Raw genomic sequence first — 22,636 nt, forward strand, 5'->3', positions numbered from 1 at the left:
TTGGGAGAGTACAGTTTGATGTTAAGTGTAACCAGTACATCAAAATAGGGGGCACACATAGTCACAGGTAAACACAGGAAATTGTTCCTAGTTGGTACATTATGGGTCGAGTGAATAAACCAATGAATGCCCCTGCCAAATCCATTCAAGATACCAGCATACATGGAAAGAAATGGACTGAAAACACCATTGTCAGGCAACTTACCTTGTATGAAGATCCTATTCCAGTAGATTTTCCCCACTTGATTGCCCCCGAGAAACACCAGGTTGGACAGGATCAGCATGGAGGTGGAACAAGATGCAAGAGCAGCGTGGAACCGCCGGAGAGCTTGCGGGGAGAAGAACTGGACCTAAGCGGGGAGAAAGCAAGAGGCCCCTTGTCACAAGGCTCAAGCACAGGGCTGAGATGCATTCCAGTCTTTCTCTGCTACCAGACCAGGATGCCTCCCACCAGGGCCTGAGTTACCTTGTTATTTAACCAGCTCCCCAAACTTCTGTTCCTGCAACATGCTCATTTTGGTCTAAGGCCAGAAGTGGTGTACCCCCAAGTCGTTACTTCCTCCTGCCAAAGTGGGCTTCCTCTGATAGGTGTAACTCAAGTACTGGAGCGAGTTAAGATTTAGCTGAAATATCTCCACATGTTTTCTGCATGTAATCTACAGATACAAGAACTGTGTAAACTGCTCTCCATGATTACAAGTCACAACTCCATGTAAAGAGGTCACGATCAGGGGGTTCTTCTGGGGTAGCTAACTTGGCCCTGAGAAGCCACCCTGTAAATCTGATCCACAATTAGGAGGAATCTTGTTAAGAGGGGGCAGGAGAATCAGTAAAAGCCAACCCCACTCCTGGAATCAACGCTCAGGGTCAATGCCCCTGATAATGAGCCTGCAGCATTAGAGAACGGTGGCTTATTACGGCACATGAAATCGGCAGAAAATGGAGAGATGTTTTCCAGCTATGATGATAAAGAATTCTGCTCATCTGTATAAGGTCTTCATTGCACTTTTTCCTTCCCTTTCAATATCTTCTCAGGGATTTCATAAGTAAATAAAGCTTTCATTTCTCAGCACTGACCACTCTGGTGGCCCTACTAAGTGAGACCCAAGTGCCACTTCTGCAGGTGAGCCCCACCAGCATGTCCTCGGGACTGTGATTCAGAAAGAGAACCAGGTACAGTGCCACAGCCAGACACACAGGGTCTCAGGGTTTCTGACAAATACCACAGCTTATTCCAAAGACGTGGGAAAGAGGGAGCAAAGGGTCTAGAGACCATTCCTGAATATCCTCCTGAAACCTACATATCTCTGGGGACACTTGTATCCTGATCTCAGCTGTGCTCCAGTTACAAATAGAATTCTGAATTACCCCAGATCACGCCAGGCAAAAAGGACTAAACTAGAGGGTGCATCTCCAGTAGGAGGTTTCCTTATTTCTGGTGACCCTGCTGTGGAGCATCAGAGGCCACTCTGTAAGCTTCAGTCAGTGTCCTCGGCAAATCTGGAAGGATGACTTGCTGACCGCCAACCCTCTCCTCTCCCGCCAGTCCCAGCATCTGTTCTGTATGCCTGGGTATCGCTGCTGCCATCTACCTTCCCACCCATGGCACTCCCCTCCAGGTTCACCCCAGAGCATGGTTTTACTGCCACCATATGTGAAAGTGAGGCCTTCTCATGGATAAGCTGTGTAGCAGGCAGTGTCTGCGGTGTCTGCCTGGACATGATTGCTCTGGAAAGCTCTCAGGTGATGCTGGTAGGACCCTGGTCAGAGACCACCACCCTGGTTAGATGACCTCTAGTCTCTCCCCCCTCTTGAAAAGGCCATGAGCGTGTACAGGGGATTCCGTCAGATAAGACCAGATGAGAGGTAACTACACATATAAAAACTGGTAATGAAGGAGAAATGGGGGAGAAGCAGGCTTGTAATTCAGTACTTTTCACTTCTGAGAATAAGGAGTCATGAATCTACCAATTTCTTCATTTTAGAACAGAGGAAGATATTTTCTGGGTATTATGGACTCAATTAGCAGTAACTGGGGAGGCAGAATGAGAGAAAGCTGAGAAACAGAGGGAAATATCCAGAATAAAAATCAAGAAAATATGAATTGCTGCAATTGGCATAAATGTGTCCAAATAATTCTCTCCAGGTACAGGGCTGTCAATAACACATGTGATTTCTAAGAGAACCGATGAGTCAGACATTCCACTTCTGTTCTAACCCCATCGGTCTCCCCCAACCTTACATCCTATTAGGGGAATTCAAAGGCCCCCTGTAATCTTCCCCCATCAATGTGCACTACAGAGAGTGCACATAGCCTGGTTTAGCTCAAAGTGGTTTTCCTTTTATGGGAAATGATTGCAATTATTAAATAATCAACTGAGAGATAGAGAGAGAGAGAGACATTCTCTGCATTGAGTTTCTAAGCAGGGCCGCAGTGCCAGGTTACCTGATGCAGGACAAGGACCAGGCTGTGAGGAGGCAGGGCGAGGGGTGAGGGGCACAGCAAGGGCGGAGGTAAAGGGGAGAGTGAGTGCTACAGGCACGCAGCTCCCAGGGCCCTGGCTCCCACTCCTCTTCCTCTGAGTCTGTGATAACCCAAGTATGTCTCTCACTTACAGCGAGTCAATAAATCCCCACTTCTGCCTAGGAGGGAAAAAGTAAAAATAACAGCAAATATGAAGAAGTCTCTGATCCCAGCAACAGGAGGGAGGACGTCTAAAATCTGAAATGACTGGCTACAATTCAGTTTTTAGAAATAGCTCATTTTTCCAAATATAAGCAAGACTGTTCAGTGGCTGTTGGGACCAATAAGCTAGAAGGACTTAAAGGAGAAATCAAGATGCTCATAGGCAGTTCTTGGGTGTCCCCCAGGGTGAGTGGGTGGGAGACAAAATAGATGATGGTAAAGAAAACCCAAAAACCTAATTTTGACTAATAGCTCATCTTCTGAACTGACAGAATTAGCCTTGCCAATAAGCAACACACTGGACAGTATTGCTTCTCTTCATTATGGATCAGTAGGAGAGCAGAATGATGGGCCACAAGGAAGGAAAAGAGGGTACCATCCCCAGGAGGGTATAATTAACAGCGAAGGGTTTGCAAATCTTGGCTATAACCTGTCCCTTCTCTTTGGATTCCTTGGACACACTGTAAAAGGCAACAGATTTGATATTAGGGATCTCTCCCTCTACCTTGGGGACCATCTGGCCTCAGCCATTGGCTTATAGGAATTCTAGAAGTAAATCCCATACTTAGGGGTCCCAGGAGGGAAAAAACCTTACGGGCAAGCCTGGAGGGATTTATTCCCGGAGTCCAGCCAGCTCCATCAATAAACAGGACTTTCTGACTCTCTAGGGCCAGTGTTCCCACTTCGAACCCTTTGTTTCTTTTACACTTTCCCCTCTGAAGTCCTACACAAATCACTGTCATCACGTGTGTGGTCCTTCACACCTACGATGCAGGCGGCCCACGTGCAGGGTCCACGCCTCGTGTGTCAGTCACCTGTTCTCTTTGCTAAGGTGCCAGAAAAACCCCCTGGTAAGGGAACTCATATTGAGAAATTGTAAACCAAATGGGGAAATAAATCGGTGTACTTTAGAGTCAACAGATGTGTTAGTAAGACTTGCCGATCTGATCAGATAAGGATACGACTGGTGAACAGAATGTTATTTTCATTAACACAAATACACCAGGATAAAAAAAGAGCTCCGGTCGGGTCACGGTCTCTTCTCAGGACAGATGGGTCTGCGGCAATCCCAGTAAACACCGGGAGTGGCACCGTCCCCGGGGGGTGTCTGGCTGAGCAGTTCTGGTCGTCCCAAGGACAACACAGCTGCTAAGGGGACCCTGTGGCGTTTGATGGGCAGGAGGCAAGGATAACAGACACACCGCGAGGAGTGGGACAAACTCTCCTGCCCAAAAGGCCAACAGCTCCCTCTTGAGAAGGGGTGAAATGTTCTCTTGTGCGTTCACTGTAGACTGAGTTCCCTCTGGGTCTATGGGGGCCCAGGAACTCTCCCTCCCTAATTAGCCACAATGCCAAAAACACGCTCCCTTTTCCCTGGGGCCCAGAGAAACGCATCCCAGGGCAGGGAAAGCGTCCTTCGCAGCGTCCCACCCACCCACTCACCCCCACCAAGTGTCCAGCTTGAGCAGGAGGAGCCTCCGCTGCCCGGCCATGCGCAGGCGCGGTGTGCGGGGGTTCCAGGCCTCCGCACCCCCCAGCCCGGACCCTGGAGTAACCGGAGCACCGGGAGGTGGGGCAGGTGAGGAAGCATCGGCGCTCCCACTGCCGGGGCACCGGGCCTCCTCAGGGACTCTGGATGCAATGACAGGTTGGGGCAGTCTCTCCCCATGTCAGTGCTGATACAGCCCCCTCTTCAGGCCCAGAGGCACGTACGGACTTGGGGCCGGGATACGTCAAGCCCCTCGGAGCACCGGCACGTGCAGGCCCGGGCAGACCCTCCTTCCTGTGTGCGAGTTCGCTGTCTGATGGAAAAAACAAGAGGTGGCATGTGAGCACGTTGTATAATGACTGCTCAGCCCCGCTCTGACCTTCCCTCTCAGGGGCCAGCGTCCAAAGGCGGGGACTGGCCCTGACACAGTGAACCTGAGGGCCGAACCGAACTCCTGCCAGTCCAGTTTGCAGTTCCTGCTGTGAGGTGGCAGCCGGGTGTTTGTTCGTATCTCCAAGGCAACACCTCTGTCTTTTCCAGTTGGAGTCCCGTCCCTGGAAATTGCAGGACTGGCTGGGGCAAACAAGCAGAGTCTGGGGGGGCGCAGTCTGCGTGATCTGGGTCAGAAGCGTCACTCAGAATGTCCGTCTGCCCGGGTGGGAGACAGATGGTGGGGTGGGGGGCTTCAGGGCTCGGTGGGCCCCACGCCTGTCCACGGAGGGGCTGCCCGTGGGGCCGGGGCGGGGGCTGAGCATCTGCAGGAGCAGATGGGCCGGAGGAGTGGCTGCTGGAGACTGACAAAGCCTTGGCAAGTAGGACCCAGTGCTGTTTATTTTTAAGTGGGGAGAAGCTAAAAAAAGAAACTGGGTGGGTTTGAGCAGCTGGACACCGCTTTTCCATATAATCACTGAAGTTTTTCATTTTCTAATAAAAATGCTAACCAGAGGGTAAGAGAGGATGAACAAGGATATTGGCAAAGGGGAGACTGGTGGGCACCAGGGAGAGAGCCAATGAGGGGTGGACACCCCACGGACTGTAGAGATGAGACCAGTGACAGAAAAACAGAAACGCCAGCTCCTGTGAGAGAGAAGGGCAGCCCGCGGACACAGGGTCACGAGGACTCGACCCCAGTCACCCCGAGGCCCCCTGTCCCTTCTCTGAACACCCCGCCGGGACACCTCTCCTCTTGCTCCTTTTCTCAAGGCACCTTCGTCATTTCTGAGAAGTCTGTGCTTCACCAGTTACCCTTCTCTCTCACGTTCCTACCAGCATGGTAAGTCCTCACAGATGGGGCAACCTGTTCTTCCACCGACATCACCTGAGACCTGTGCATAATCTGAGTGTGCACAATAAGGAGCTGAAACCTGTCTCCTAAATAATTTCCAGAATCCCCTCGCTTCTTAATGTTCCAGCCCACCCTACATCCAAGGCAATTGAATACACGAAGGCACTCAGAAAGCAGCACCTCTTTCCTTCTTATAAATGTTGGGAGCTTCAAACAATATCTGGTCAGTGAAGTTAATCTCTATTTGCTACTGAGCTCTAAGCAGCACATGCTCTTGCAAGAGAATCAAATACCTGCAGTGGTGACAGCAAAGCCAGTTTTGCTTAAATGGACACATTACCTGCTCTGTAGTTTACATGACCAACTTAGTTGAAAACAGCAGAGGCTATAATTTAGCATCCAGATCCATGCAGCATATGAAGAATTTCCGGAGGACTGGCTCTTGGTACAGAGAACTTAAGCCATATACTTTAGGTGCCTGGGGTTCTGCTAAAAGTTTGGCAATGGCCGACAGTTCTGTCCCACCCTGTGTTCTCACTCTTCTGCTGACACGCCCTATGTCTAGTCCTCATGCCCCTGCTCTGGGTTTTGCAGAGGCCTCTTTCTTAATCGACACATACTATGCTGGCCTTTCTCCCTCTACTTCCCCAAGTACACTAAAATGCCCCTCTACGATGCAAAGTGTTTTGGTGGTTCTTTATTGCTTACAAATAGAAATCCAAGGAAGACACTTTACAGTCAGTCCTGATTTCACTTTCCAACCTTCTCTCCTCCCACTGTACTAAGCACACAGCTCTATTCACTATTCCCCAAACGTGGTATGCACTTTGACATTTCGGTGCCTTTGTTCCAGCTGTTTTCTCTACTTAAAATGTGTCGCCCTCACTCTTTCTTCAAGCTCCAGCTCAATGCCAGCTCAGGAGAGCAACAGCTTTGCACTAGCCTGAATTAGGTTCAGATTCTGGCTTTCCACTTTTTAACAATGCTGCCCAAGGCAAGCTGAGGCTCTCCATCCACTCAGTTCACAGCTTGTATTTCACAAATGGAGACCATGGTTACCCTGGCAGAGTCAGTTGCTTATTTTCTGTGTTTCTATAACCCATGGGATAGACAACATTAATACATTTTTTTGATAATGACAGTTTTCTTGCAAAGAAATTCACTATGTAAGGAGCTTAACCTATCCTGCCAAGTAGGTAAAAGTATTCTCATTTTGTAAAGGAGGAATAGACGAGAAGGGACGGTAGGTAACTGGTCGTCAGTTGTACACTGGTAAGTACAGTGCTGGAATTCACACCTTTCTTTTAATCAATGTCTTCATGCTCCCTGCTGTATTACACAACTTCCTGTCTGTGTGTTCCCTTTCTCTAGACTGGAATCTTCATATCTTTGTCTCTCCAGTGCCAGACACAAAGCGGATTTTCAAGAAATGTTCAACACTATACTTCATGCACATGTTCCTTTAGAAATGGTTGACAGGTGCTCACCAAGTATCAATTCCAGGAGCTCAGTATTTTCAAGAACAATTAGGTTTGGAATGACTCTGGAATTTCAGAAAGTAATTGGCATTCCCAATTACAGTAGGAGCTTGAGCATATTTCCCCAGAAAATGACACCTAAAAAAAAAATTAAAAAAAAAAAAAAATATATATATATATAGAAGAGCTAAATAAAAATAGTATCCAAATTGGAAAAGAAGTAAAATTACCTATCTGCAAATGATGTAATCTCACATGTAGAAAATGCTAAAGATTCTACAAAAAAAAAAAACCTGTTGCAACTAATAAGCAAATTCAGCAACATTGAAGGATAAAAAAAATCAATGTGCAAAAATTAGTTGCATTTCTATACATTAATAATGACCAATCTCAAAGGAAATTAAGAAAAAATCCATTTATAATAGCATCAAAAAATAAGATAATTAGGAATAAACCTAACTAAGAAGGTGAAAGATTTGTATAATGGAAACTACAAAACATTGCTTAAAGAAGAAACAGGTCAATAGAAAGATACCCACATTCATGGATTGAAATACTTAATATTCTTAAGATGACACTATTACCCAAAGCTACAGATTCAGTGCGATCCCTATCAAAATTCCACTGATGATTTTTGCAGAAATAGAAAAACCCACCTTAAAGTTAATATGGAATCTCAAGGGAAGTCAAATGGTGAAAACTACCTTGAAAAGGGGTAGGAGAGCCTATCAAGATGGCAACATAAGAGGCTCGTGAATTCCCCTCATCCCATGGATGCACTAAATGTACAGCTACACACGGATAGGTTCTCTGAAAGAGATCTAGAATGACTCCTTCAGGTAAATGAGAAAATACCCACGTCGTAACAGGTAGGCAAGGCTGAGACACACTCTCACCATAAACCCCAACCCCAGTTGGCAAGCCACTAACAAATATAAGATGAAGGTTAAAAGAAAAAAAGCATTAAAGATAACTACAGCTATGAAAATTTGTTAATGGATACACAATGTAAACAGATGTAAATTGTGACATCGAAACATAAAATATTGTAGAGAGGGAGTGTAAAAATGTAGATCTTTTGTAGGCAATGGAAATTAAGTTGTGATCAACTTAAAATAGACTATTATAAATAGAAGATGTTTTATGTAAGTGTCAGGTAACCACAAAGCAAAAACCTATAGTATATAAACAAAAACGAAAGAGAAATCAAAGCATACTACTGCAGAAAACTGTAGCACAAAGAAAGAGCAAGAGAGGCACAAAGGAATTACAAAACCAGAAACAAGGAACAAAACGGTAAAAATAAGTCCATATCCATCAATAATTTTTTTAATGTAAATGGGCCAAATTCTCCAATCAAAAGACACAGATATTTGTTTACCAATGTTCACAGCAGCATTATTCCCAATAGGCAAAAACGGTGGAAACAACCCAAATGTCCATCAGTGGATGAACAGATATACAAAATGTGGTATATACACAGAATGGAATATTATTCAGCCTTAAAATGGAAGAAAATTCTGACACATACTACAGTGTGGATGAATTATGAAGACATTATGCTAAGTGAAATAAGCCAGACACAAAAGACAAATAATGCATGATTCCACTCATGTGTGGTATCTAGAACGGCCAAATTCATAGAGAAAGAAAGTAAAATAGTGGTTACCAGGGGTTGGGGGAAGAGATAATAGGGGGTTACTGTTTAATAGGTACAGAATTTCAGGTTGGGATGACAAAAACATTCTGGAAATTGATGGTGGTAATGGTTGCAAAACAATGTGAATGTATTTGGTGCTGCTGAATGGCACAGTTAAAAGTGGTTAAACTAGTAAGTTTTATGTTATGTATATATTAACACAATGAAAGAATTATTAGGCCTTGTCTAATAGACACACAGCACAATGAATATGTGCAATTGATGCGGGGGTTCTTGTTTGCAGAGCCGAAGAATGAGCTTCACAAACAGTCAAGGTAGGAGAGCGAGGTACAGGCTTTTATTTAGAGATACAGTGAAAGGACAGAGCTCCCAGCTCACGCCAGGAGGGGACAAGAGAGTCCATCGTTGGTGCGTTGTCTAGGGGGTTTTACAGGCAGCTGAGGATTTTTCGAGAACGTGAAAAAAACTTAGGGGTGTGGACTTGTTAAGTGGTCCCTGAATATTTAGAATTAACTTAACACAAGCAACTTCTGAGATACCAGCATCTTGGTCTGGGGGCATATAAAACAAGGCCACCTGCTCAGCCCCCAAGGTGGGCTGAGGTATTGTTTGCTAAAGAGTAAGTTAAGAATTTCTAGCATCTTAACTTCTTGGGTATTAAAATGCAATCTTATCTTTAAGGTGGAATCCTTCCTGCCTTTTACTGTGTTGTTTAAGCCTGGGCTTACTTGCTAAATTAGTTGCCCAGCTTGCAAAATCACTTCATCAGATTTGAAGGAGGAAAGACAGCACATAGGCCTGGGCCTTTTAGCATGCTAAAGTGAACCTTACACGTGATTATAAATGGTTAGCATAATAAAATATGTGCTACTCTTCTTTATCTGGGGAACATTAACTGATTTCACTGAAGAATGATTCTAGAGCTCAATGTTTAACATAGAGTTTTAGCAGGGGGGTTTCCTTGTATGTAGTTACATTGCTCTGACTGCAAATATCTTGCCCTGCCCCCTCCAGAGGCCCTCAACCTACTCTGACTACATCCATGGTCCCTGTCTCACAATTTTCATAAACACGTGGGACCATGATCAAACTGAGCAGGTACTAAGCCAGGAAGGGAACAAAAGTACATTCTAAAAAGCTATCAGGAAGGCTATGCTCACCAACAATGCAATAAAATAAGAAACCAGGAGCAACAAAAATGGCAAAAATTAACACACCAGTAATTTTTTTTAATTGCATTCATTTAAAACAAAAGCTTTTATTAAAAGAACAATAAGATGGATAAACTTTGGCAAGTATGACCAACTTAGAAAACAAGGCAAAAAAAATAAGAGGAAATAATATAAGATGACTTTAAAATCTTTGAGAATTATATAGCAATATATTTGGAAACCTAGCTGAAAAACACAAATTATCTAGAAAATACAAATTATCTAAACTTCCCACAGAAAAAAGTAGAGAGCTTAAAAAACAAATCAGAACCATGGAAGAATTGAAACGGTGGTCAAATCTCCATGCTCAAAGAAAAACTGCCTAGCTGATCTTAATGAGCAAGTTCTATCAGATGGTCAAGGAATCAATAATTCCCATCTCACAGACACTGTTTCAGAGGGCAGAAAAGCATGGGAAGCTTCCACTCATTTCATGACCCTGATATCAAAGTCATAAAAAGCCAACATAAGAAAACCAGAAGCTAATCTTCCTCCTACACATTGCTTTAAAAATTCTAAATTAAACAGCTGCAAATCAAATATAGGAGTTATTGAAAGAATACTTTCAATTAAGTAATTTGCATTTCAGGAATCCAAGTATGATTAAATATTAAAATCATTAGAAATCCAAATAATTCATAAGATTACATAATTAAAGGGAGAATAATCTTGTGACCATGCAAGAGGCCATAAAGTATTAGATAAAACTGTACACTTTTTTGTGATTAAAAAATAATTAAAAACCTAGCAGACTACAAAAAGAGGACACTTTTTAAAGTCGTAAAGAGGGTATGTCAAAAACCCAGAGCAAGTATTCCCACTAAGCTTCAAGAAAAAGACATTTTCCCGTCATTCAAAACTGTAGTGAATTACCGAGTCAATACAGTAAGACAGTTAGATGCACAAGAGTTAAAGTTGTTGGCAAGGACCAAATTGTCATTATTCCTAGAAGATATCTAGAATAATCCTATCTAGAAAAATCCAAAGAACCAACTGACAAATTATTAGTGCTAACAAAAGACTTAAGAAAGATGCAAAGTGATGGACTGAAAACAGAAACCAATATCTCTCCTATTGTATGTATGTATGATAAAAATTTATGTAAGGACATGAAAGAAGACTTGAATTAGTAACTATTCATGACTGGGAAGACTCAGCATCATAGACAAGTTAACTCTACCCAAATTAAGCTACAATTCAATGCAAACCTAATACATTGTGATATAAATACCGTAGAGAGTTTTAAAGAACTTCAACCATTCTAAGATTCTAATGGAAGAGTTAATGTGCAAAAATAGTCAATGTGATTCTGAAAAAGAACCAAAAGGGGTGTTGGACTTTCCCTATGAGGAATGAAGACATATTATAAAACTCTAGTATTTAAAAAAGGAATAATCAAATAGATCAATGCAACAGAATAGAGAGTTCCAAATGAACCCATATATATTTGGATATTTACTGTATATTAAAGGTGATCTTTCAAATCAGTGAGGAAGAATGGACCATTTAATAAAGTGATTTTAAAATGCCGAAAAAAAATTCTTAGTTACAGACCATATAAAAACAGGCAGCAGACCAGATTGGCCCATGTGCCACCGTTTGGCAGCTCCTGCTCTATTCTATTCTTGGAATCTGCCCTAAAGGAACACTTACACCTATGCACAAGGAGGCATGAATACACACCCTCACTGCAGGTGCATTTGCAAAATAACAAAATTAGAAGCAACCTAAATTTTCAACAAGAGAAGAATTTGCCTAAATAAATTATATATCCCTGCCATTTCCAATTATACACATCCACACACATTAATATAGAAACACCTTCAAAACATACCATGAAGAAGAAAAAATAGCAAGTTTTAGAATATTTATGCATTACACACACACACACACACACACACACACACACACACGGTGTGGAAGCTGTACTGCAGTCTGGTAACAATGATTATGTCTCACGGGAGAAAAGTGAGCAAGGTGTGTGTGTTTGGGGGGATGGGTGTCTAAGAGGGCTTCAGTCTCCTCTGTAATTTTTTTTCAAGAGTGTGTGGTCATGAACTTCATAAATTTAAAAGAGTAAAAGAATAAAAAAGGAAATCTAGGAATCTTTCCACTAAATGACCTTAGACCCTGGCCACCTCCCCTGAGTATAGAGACAAGGCACATGGGTGGGAAGATGGAATCTGGATGACCAATGACCACTACACCCAAGTTACGGCTGCTCATGGCACTGGGGGCCTCCTTCTCCAGGCGGCACTGAGGTCCCTTGGGACTGTTAAATAAGCCTAGGATGTGACAGCTGTGGTTTCAGCCATACCCTGTTCAAACACAAAAACAATAGCCTAGGGCAAGGCCTGCTTTTTAAACAAACCTGATATTTAAAAACCTAAAGCTGACAGAACATTCCAAAATGATTCACCAAATGATAGCACAGTAAACGCTTCTAATGACATCCAGTTAAACATAGTGGATGAAACATCTCTGTTCCCATCTCACAAACCCCATTAAAATAAAAGTAAGCATTTGAAAAAGTATAAACACACAGACAAGGAATGGAAGAGAAGCTAATAGCAGGTGTATAAAATCAACCCATTTTTATAAGATAGAAAGCAGATGGAGGAATTAGCAGAGCTAAGACATCTGAATACCAGATGCCAAAGAGAAGAAAGTCATTCAAACACCAGATCTCCAGACGGCCAGGCATTAGAGGCATACAGATGGTAACAGCCGTCATGGAGGAAAAAATTCAGGGAGGTTGGTTAAAAATCTGGATAATGAGCATAGAGGCCCCAGGATTTCTCTCTTTACTCCTTGTGAAGGCTTTTTTTAATGGATAAATTGCATCAGAGGGACTCTAAACTCAGAGACAACAGGTAGAGTGACATTTCAGAATATCAAAGATACTTGCACTAAGCTTCTAGAGAGAAAAACATTACATACAAGGAGTCAAGAATCAAAATGGCATTTTGCAACAGTAAAGCTAAAAACTAGATGACAGTATGTTCAAAACTTTCAGGATTAATTACTTTTTTCAGTGCTCAGATAATCAATCCAATGTGAGGCTGTATTAAAGACAGTTTTAGAAACACAAGATCTCAAAAAATATATATCACTCATGGTCCTTTTTGAAGGAGTTTGCTAAAGGATGTCAAGGACTCCACCAAGTCAGAAGAAGGGGAAAAAACAAGGAGATCTGTGATCCAAGGTATCGGATGCACCACAGGAGAGAGGAGAAGGGAAGTGTCAAGAAAACAGCTGTCCCACAGACCTAAGAGAAATGGTCCAGATGGGAAAGGAGGATGGGAGGGCTTCAAGAGAGGTTCTCCAGAGAAACAAAAGAGCTGACAGATGGCCAAATTACCCCTGATCACACGGAAAATACTATTCTGAAGGATTTTTCAGTGTTATCGGCAGGGCTGGAAAAGGGGGTGACAGTAACCTACTAAAAAAACAAGAAAGGCAAGACAGTTCTTAATCGGAGGGAGGGGAAGCAGTTGACTAAGAAAGGAAATTCAATTATAGTATATTAACTGGTTTGGCAGAGATCCACACTTAACGGAGTGATAATAATGTCAACATTGAATGATGATGTAACCGAAAATAGAGATTATTCTATTCAGAGGAGAAGTAAGCAATAGGTTTAAGATGCTACGACCTCATGTGGAAAGCAGTTAATATTTATAATTCATAAAGGAGGAAATAATAGAATATGCTTTAGAAGGGCAGAAGTGAACATCAGAAACACCTAAGATACTCCCAAATCGTTGCTGATGGGAAAAAAGGGCGGGAGAGTAGGTGGCAGCGAGACTGTTCTCCTATTTATTTATCTGAACGGAGCCTTGTGGTAAGATTTGACTTTTGAACCATAAACACATTTCTCAAATTTTCTGAGTTTCAGTTTTTCACACCGTCAAGAGGGATAATGGTCACACCTGCTAAGCTACTGTTGAAATCCCATGAGATATGTGGTAAAAATGTTTTTGTGTTTAAAAAAAAATTCCCACTTCATTGGGACTGATTTTTCAGAAGAATCATTCTGCAGACAGGATGAGTGGAGCCCCAATTAAAACGTAAGTTGTCCAGTAACTGAGGGCTAGGATGTCATTTAATCTAACGCCAAATGTGTGCAGGCAGCAAGGAGATGCAAAGTGAATGAGGCGCCTACGTGTGTAGGGTTGATCAAGGAAGACTTCTCTTCTGGTCTGAAATCAAAGCAGCTCCGAAGGACTCGCTTGTGACTGGATCGGACTTCCTTCCTCACTGAACTAACTGCATGTTCTTAGACAAAGTCCTCACTTTCCCCTGACTCTAGTTTCCTCATCTGTGAAACTGCAGGTAGTAACACCGGCTCTGAAGGGATGTCATGATGGTTAAATAAAATAACAAATGGGAAGGATCTCTGGGCAGGATCTGGACAGTTTCTTCTGTGGCAAAGGACGGCAGCTATGACAGCCTCACATGACTTTGCTCCTGCGGAGTGTTGACAGTTCCAACCTTCCATTTCTGACACAAATCAACCATCCAGGGTCAGCTAAGCAAAGCCTCCTGAGTGAGTCCAGCCTGTTCTCTTTTCTCTCAACAAGCTTTAATTAGACAACAATACATAGTCATTGCAGAAAAGGCTGGAAATATAAATGATCAAAACCAAAAAAAATATGTATCACTAATAATCCCACCAGTGAACAGTTAACTACTATTAACATTTTGGTGTATAACGTTCCATACCCTTTTCTGTGTTTGCATGTATTTTTAAATAAAAACACATTTTTATTAGGTCTATTATTCTTTATTCTTCATTTTCATCTTTCCTGAAATTATTTCAGCATCATCACTTTCAACATCTTCATAGTCGGCTCCATAGATGTCCTGCACCTTTTATATTATACCCTTCCCTGCCGCCCCTCAGGGGATAGACAGTGGCCATTCCAGCACTTACTCCAGGGACTATAAGCTTGACACCAGACGAAAAAAGCAAAAGCTGCTTTAGATGGTGTGCTTCCATACATGTTGGTAATCACAAGTACACTGATACCAGCCCAGCTCATTTCAAACAAGGCCAGCAGCTGCTCAAAATGCTTTTTTAGGCAGCATTTATTTCTAGGTCTTGGGAGGAATGTGAGATATTTTGGAAGTCCTGCATATCTCTGACTTCTCAGAGATTTAAAAAATGAATACACACACACACTTATGTACATACACTATATATATGCTACACACAGTCACAGCATATATATAGAACATACATTGTATGTAATACATAAGTACACATTGTAAAAAATTTTGCACAAAACATGTGCATATTATTTTGAGAAGAAGGGGCTAATTTCATCCTTCCGCTGATAACAGGAACACTGGAAACTCAAACTCTGCTACCTCCAGTGGCTAATAGGGGTTCTCAGAGACCTGGATTTGCAAACACACACCCAAAGGTTCACATAATAAGGTACTGCTTTTTTCCTAAGTTCATCTAGAGAAAGCTCCCAGGCACCAGACTGCAATTAGAGTAACCATGGTCTATCTGGGCTGCAGAAGCAGGGATCAGGGACTCTGAGGTACAGGATCTAATCCCACAAGCCACCTGAAAAAGCCAGGTCAAGCACTGGCATTCAAACCATGGGTCCCATCTTTGGCTTCAAATTCTTTCCTGAGGTTACAGTTCCCTAGGGTGGGAGACTGTGCCGTGCACTTAGCAGGAAGAACAGAAGTAAGTACCACGGCAGCAGCAGTGACCACAGAGTGAGCCCTGCCTTGCTCAAGCCTAGAATGAGAGGGACAGGGAGGGCAGCAGAAGCCCAAGAGCTGGCCAGACCCTGGGCTCATCAGTCCACGAACAATGGAAAACCAACTCTGTTTCAGAGCCTCCTCCCTGTCAGATAGCAGACTCAGTAATGGAAAGTTAAAAAGAACCTTTGAAAAGGCTTTTGCCATACTAAACATATTTGAACTAAAAGGTGGAATTATTTGCAGAATCCTACCTCTCAGACCAGAGCGGTTAAGGCTCCGGATCGGAGTCCCACAGAGGAGAAAATGTATACTCAGTGAATTGCGCAGTGTGCTTCCTGTATCGTTAACGATCCTTTGGGGCGGGGGCACAGTGGAGGGGGTCGCCGATGGGTCGTCATCCACCAAGGAACACACTGTTCATAACAACATGCATTGCTTTTTCCAGACTGAGAGGCTCGGGTGAGTGCTAACAAGCTGGCATAACGGGCTAATTTGATGTGTGGGATTAATACGTTAATTTAATGCTCTTCTGTTTGGTTAAGTGGTTTGCATTTTTGTATTTCTAAGCTTGGCATTCAAATCCCTTTACATGGGAAACCATTCGGCCCCTCTAACCTCCTTTCCTCCATTTCCCAAGTGACAGCCCCTCCTGGTCTATGGCGTGAACCTCGGCACCGGAACGTGGTGCCCCCCTTCCTGACTTCAGGCTGTGTGTGTGTGCTGATCTCCTGGCCTGGAATGCCTGCCTCCTCTCTACTGACCGATCCAAATCCCACTGTCCAGACTTCAGAGAGGATGCTAAAGAAGCACCAGTTCTTTAAATAAACCATTCCCAAAAGCTTGGCTCACACCGATCCCCACCTCTCGTGATCATCAGCTGCTTCTATGAATCATTGTGGTCTTTATGCAGAGAACGCCTTACACTGGTCCTCAAATGGTTTGCACACATCTTGCCTCTGACTAGATCATAAACTCCTGGGGGACAGGGATGATAACTCAGAGCTCTTTTCTCCCACTGCTTGCACTCTGACACGGAGACATAACCATTCTCTAACCTCGCTTTACTTGACCACTTAATTGACCACTCCCCTGCATGAAATACCCTCTTTTTCTTGCTTTCTGTGAAATCACCTAACATTTTCCTCTCACTTCCTAGCCCTTCCTCCTCCATCCAACGTCTAACTGTCAGTGTTCCCCGGGTTCAATACTGGGCACCACCTTTTCTTCTCGTTCCTTACTCTCTCTAGGAAGTCTTAAACATTTGCATGGCTCCAAAATTTCATCTACATGCGCCCAAGTGTCTATCTCTACCCTGGATCTTTCTTTTGAGCAATGCCTGGGAAGGTTAGGCCAATCGGTATTTTAGGATGTTCATGAAGACAAGTTCATTTTTTTATACAGATCTCTTGGTTCTTCAGAGAGAGGCGCTCTTATGCCATGGTTTTATTGCCTCTTTAATCTAAAGCAGCCACTGCAAAGATGATCGTCCTGACAGGAGGCCAGGAAAGATACCTTATTCAGGGAGGACACTGGCTAATAAGAGCCTCTAACATTACGTACCGACACACCGGTACACCGCATGCACAGGAGCGCCGCGCAGAGAAGGAAGTAGAAGGAGGGAGCATGTGTCCCGCTGCGAGTGCTCCAGGGAGTATGTGTCCCGCTGCGAGTACTCCAGGGAGCATGTGTCCCGCTGCGAGTGCTCCAGGGAGTATGTGTCCCGCTGCGAGTGCTCCAGGGAGCATGTGTCCCACTCCGAGTACTCCAGGGAGCATGTGTCCCGCTGCGAGTGCTCCAGGGAGTATGTGTCCCGCTGCGAGTGCTCCAGGGAGCATGTGTCCCACTCCGAGTACTCCAGGGAGCATGTGTCCCACTCCGAGTACTCCAGGGAGTATGTGTCCCGCTGCGAGTGCTCCAGGGAGCATGTGTCCCGCTGCGAGTGCTCCAGGGCTCTGCACTGTGTCTCCCACGTAGGCACTGAAAAATTTTCTTTCCTAAATGAGCTAATTAGGAAATGAAGGCCCAGGTTGACTCTGCCTAAGTGGGCTTAGTCTAGGAAGGGTTGGTGTGGAGAAAATGGCTCATTGACAGCAAGCGTTTGATCTGTATTTGTTGAAATGAATCCAAGTGGTGGAAGAATATAAGATCAAGAAGATCATGAACCGCTGTCGAATGGAGCTACTCTTTTCAGACTATGCCGCTTCGTATTTCTTCAGTGAGTGACTTGGGGCTGTGATCACTGAATTGTAGAGGAAAGGGTTTCTAGTCAGGCAGGCTGACATGTACACCTTGCCAATGGGTGAGAACTGGTGAGTCAGGATTCACCGAATTGGCTGCATCACGTCAACAATTTTGCAATCGATTATCCTTTTAAACTGACTGGTCTCTCAAACTCATGAGATTTCTGTACCTATATCTTTTCGAAATCAAACTGATCAATACAGCTGATAAGCTGAACAGACGTCACCACAGAGCAGTGTCTTGGGGCTGTTTCTGACACACCAGAGCTTCAGATCCCTCCCACATCCATTAGACTGACCCTCAGCGATTTTCACCAGAGGCACGTTTCCTCAATTAAGTCTATAAATAGACATTCTGCTGCTTCACAGAGGATATAAACCAGCTCAGCAGGACATTCCTGGGGCAAAGCAGAGGGGATAAGGGCTGGGGGAGAAGGACTTACTTAAATTATTCAACAAAATAGAAATCAGGGGTGGGAGTGGGTGAACAGTTTTAGGATACAGATTTCCTCTTGGGTAGGAACAAGTGACAGGCCACCTGAAGGTGCCTGCCTTCCAAGAAGACATCAGACTGAGAACGGGCGGGTAGTGTCACTCTACTGATGCCCCAAAATGTTTGCACTTATTAAAAGATTGCAGTGCTGAATGCAAATTCAAGCGGACTTGTACAGAGGGAAGGGGTGGTGCTTCAGCAGTAACTCCTCTTAGTACCCACACCCCCACCCTGACCCCCCACCCCTGGCTCCAGTGCTCAGTGAAAGTGCCTTCTGTCAGCTTCCTGCAGCTCTGTGCCTCCGTGAGTCACAACCAGTGACCCGCCTCCCCCACCCACCACGAAGCAGCAGGTTACCAGGAAGGCTAATTCCCCCCTGCCCATTTCTTTCCTATATATATTCTGTGTGCTGAGCATTAAAATAGCATTTTGCCGTCACTAGACCAATTAGGATTTACCCTGCTACAAAATAAAATAATCTCTCCCTGTGTCACACTCAACAAGCCTCAGGCTCAGTAAGTTCTTCCAGTATTCCATCTCTATTCTTTAGCTGCTGCATAAGCCTCTTTCCTCCCATACACCCTTCAGTAAAATCAGAAAATATCATTCATTCACTCAACGAGTATTTACTGCAAGCTGACTCTGTGCCAGGTGTTGTGAAAAGTGTTAAGCATACATATCTCTGACCTCACGAGGCTCACAGTTCAGCAAAGGAGATAAAGATTAAATGAGTTATTATATAAAAATATTTCATTGCCACTGTGATAAGTACGACAGAAGAGACCATGTATAAGTGCCCCAAGTGAGTTAAAATCAGGACCTGATTGACTTGCGGGGGGGGGGTGCTCAGTGAAGGGCACCTAAACAAGGTGTCATTCAAGTTGAAATCTGAAGGATGGATGGGGGTAGAGGGAAAGGAGAGAGAGAGCATCCTTGGAGATGGAAGGAGGGGAGCTGAGGTGGAGGGTCCAGGTATGTAAATGAACAGAAGAACGGAGTGGGAGGGGGGATAGGGCAGATAGGGTGGAGAAGGGTAGCAAGATCAGGTAAGGACTCATAGGCCATCTTAAATATTGTGCACTTAGCTGCCAGAAAATGGGATGCCACTACAGATTTTAAGGAGGACAAGAATATGGCTCAGTGTTTATTGGGAAGCATCTCTCAGCTCTGTGAGGATAATGGAATGAAGAGACCAAGAGGGAAGCAGGGAGACTAGTCAGAAGCTACTTGGTGGATTGGGCAAGAAATGAGAGCTGTTGGATTAGGACGACACAGTGGAAATGGAAACAGTGTAAAAACATGAAGATCTCCCCAGAAGGTGGAATGTACCGTGCGTGCAGGTAGAGCTAAGAGAAAGGGAGGCACAAAGGATAACATGGTGCTCTTGGCCTTGAGTTACTAGATGGATGGTGCTGCCTTTTGTGGAAACAGAGAATGGTGGAGGGAAAGGAGCTAGTTGTGATTACTGGGGCCTGGGCTGCATGAGTTCGGTACTACAATGCTAAGTCTGAAATACCTGTGAGGTCCTTACGACAGGCTCAGTAGCCATTTGCACACCACATCATTAATGAAAATCAGTCTAAATTGGAGCAGAGTCAGACACGCCACATTCTTTTCATTTTTTTCTAGAAAGCGGGTATGTTCCAGAACTGTACTGCTCTAAGTGGGAGCCACTAGCCACATGGGGCTCCTTAGACTCAAATTCATTAAAATATTCATTTAAACACATTTCAAAATTAACTTCTTGGTGACACTAGCCACATTGCAAGTGCTCAGTGTGGCCAGTAACTCCTGGATTGCACAGAACAATGGACATTCCATTATTGCAGAAAACCCCATCAGACAGCCCTTCCTAGAACATCAGAGGGCTCCCTATTCACAGCACTCAGGTCTCTCTGGTCCTTTGGTGACAGGCTCGGTAGCCATTCTATCAACACCGAGAAATAGAATCCTACTGTATTTTGTGCCCCAGACAAAGCTTTGAGTTTGAAAGTGAAGACGACATGGGACAAAAGGAATGCCAGTCCTCGTTATTCAGTTATCTTTCCAGCTATCTTACAAAAACAGGTGGAGAATGAATGCTGCAGGGCATGTAAGAGGGCCTTCGGGAGTTGCATTCACATTGTAAAAACACCACCAGATCAACTGGGGAAACTAACGTTAGATGAAATCAGGTGCCAAGGAGGCATTGTCTTTATTTGGATTTTGACAAAATCATGGGAAACGGATTCAAAAAAGGGAAGGAAGAGGGGAACCCAAGTGGGCAAGTGCTTTATTCAAAAGATTGTGTATCTTCGGAATGTCAGCCTTCTTTTTGAAGGAACATAGAATCTGTGCTGAAGTTTATAAGAAACAGAGTAATGGAAGAAGAGCCCTTGGGTGGACAAGTGGAAGAAGAAAGACAGAATCTTCCCAATTTGGAAGCATTAATTGTGCACAAACTCACTGATGCTAATTCAGACACTGAGCTAACCATGGGCAACATTAGGTAGTGACGGAATCCTGACTTTGACTCAAGGTCAGACAGCCATAAGCAGCTACCAGGCTGGCAGGACAAAAGACAGGTGATAAGACAGGTTTTCTAAACTATGTCCTTACCCAATAAATATGCAACCTAAACACCATATTTGCAATATACAAGACATATATAACCCCAAAATTGCATTTTCAGAACTTACTACACGCCTAAGCGTCTGAAGTGGATGAAAGCTTGAATGGGGTAAACACATGAGGCTCCCAGAATGAGCTGTGATGGGGTAGAGCTGACATTCAAGTGCTTCATCCTATAAGTGTTTTCACTGACTTCCTTCACTTTGACCAAAATTAACAAGCCGTGGGCCACATAGCACCACTTGGGTTACTCCTTTAACATTTTAGATTTTTAAAATTTATTAATAAGACATAGTTCAAAATCTACAGAACACTGCTTAACACCAAGTTTGAGGTCAGTGTTTTTAGACCCTTCATGAAGGAACATGGAAATGTGTTATTGGGCTTCAGCCTGGGCTGAAAGAATTCTCTGGCCTTCACAGGTGCTGGCTGGGTTTCCAGCTTTGGGGAAGACTGCTCAGATTTGAGAATGAGGGCTGAAAACTTTATGATACCAGCTTTTATGGCTTTATTTTGTGTTATACAGCCAAGACTTTCATTGAAATTCCATTTCCTATTAGAATTCACTGACATTTCTTTTCTGTTGATTGCTGGATACTATTCCGGATTAAAATATTTACCTTTAAACCTACAGGAGCATATTAAAATTCCTTGGATGTATTACTTTGCTGTGTTTCTTACCAGTTTTTATTGAAATGACCGTCCACTTGTGCTATGGCTATCTTTATGGAAAAACACTCAAATGTGTTCTATTTTGGTGGTGTTCATTTTCAAACATACTTGCTTTAGGTGAACTAGGGGAATTTGGCCACGTTAATCATATCCTAGTAAATTCTTGTGTTTTATCGTCTGCCATGAGCACTGATGCCAGTACATTTCTTTTTTAGTTACTTTATTCAGGGATATCAGAATATTGTGGAGATTCAGAACTGAAGATTTCCTGTAAGATTCTAATACATCCTATACCAGCTTTACATGGCAAAATGTTTGCTCATAGTTTAAAATCACTGAAAATACGTGTGCAAAGAAAAGTACTTAATTTCCAAAATCATTGTGCTGCTGAGTTGGAATGTGTCTTAAACCCTTAGCTGTTTGTTATGCTACTATAACAATATATATCAAAGTAGCAAAGATTAAAAACACCAGTACCACTCAGTATTGGCAAGGGCATCTCACGCACTGTTGGTAGGAAGGTAAATTGACACACTTTGTCTGCAGGGCAGTTAAGAAAGAGTTAAGCAGTATGCAATGGCAACCCTTTAAGGAGAGAAAAACTTTTAACTTAGCAATTTCATATAAAAGAATTCATCCTGGTGACGACGGTCACCTCAATGCAATTGATAACTGTGAGAAGATTGGGATAGTAATAATAAGAGCCTAATTAAATAAATTATGCTATATCCATATAATGGAGTTCCATACAGCCATTAAAAAGTTGTTAGACATGGATCTGGTGACACAGAAAGGATGGTCCTGATACAACTGTATCTCTGGAATAATAGCATGTGTTTATATGTTATCTTTTACATGTATAGCTTTAGAAAAAACTTAGAAGAATGGATATTAACAGTGGTTTCGGTTGAGGAGGTATTTTTCTTTTCTTTTATTCTTGCATGACTACTCCAATTTTTATATAATAAACATTGTATATTATTGGTTTTTTATTATTCATATAGTTAAACATGTATTTTTTTAAAATAGCTACAGAAGCCTCCTTTTAAGCCATCCTACCTCTGAGCACATGGGCTTTGAACCAATCT

General features: G+C 43.3%; 1 protein-coding gene across 8 annotated transcripts in view; it reads right to left on the reverse strand.

Moving 5' to 3' along the window:
• Positions 1-22,636, reverse strand: part of HHAT (hedgehog acyltransferase) — a 309,565-nt gene that overhangs the window by 42,977 nt on the left and 243,952 nt on the right. For all 8 annotated transcript variants that reach the window (XM_073216981.1, XM_073216982.1, XM_037015362.2 and 5 more), the window contains one exon: positions 206-350. In XM_073216981.1, the coding sequence (XP_073073082.1) occupies positions 206-350 (145 nt within the window). The remainder of the gene's footprint in view (positions 1-205; positions 351-22,636) is intronic.

This window comes from Manis javanica, chromosome 11 (genome assembly GCF_040802235.1).
Source record: "Manis javanica isolate MJ-LG chromosome 11, MJ_LKY, whole genome shotgun sequence".
NCBI classification, from domain to species: domain Eukaryota; kingdom Metazoa; phylum Chordata; class Mammalia; order Pholidota; family Manidae; genus Manis; species Manis javanica.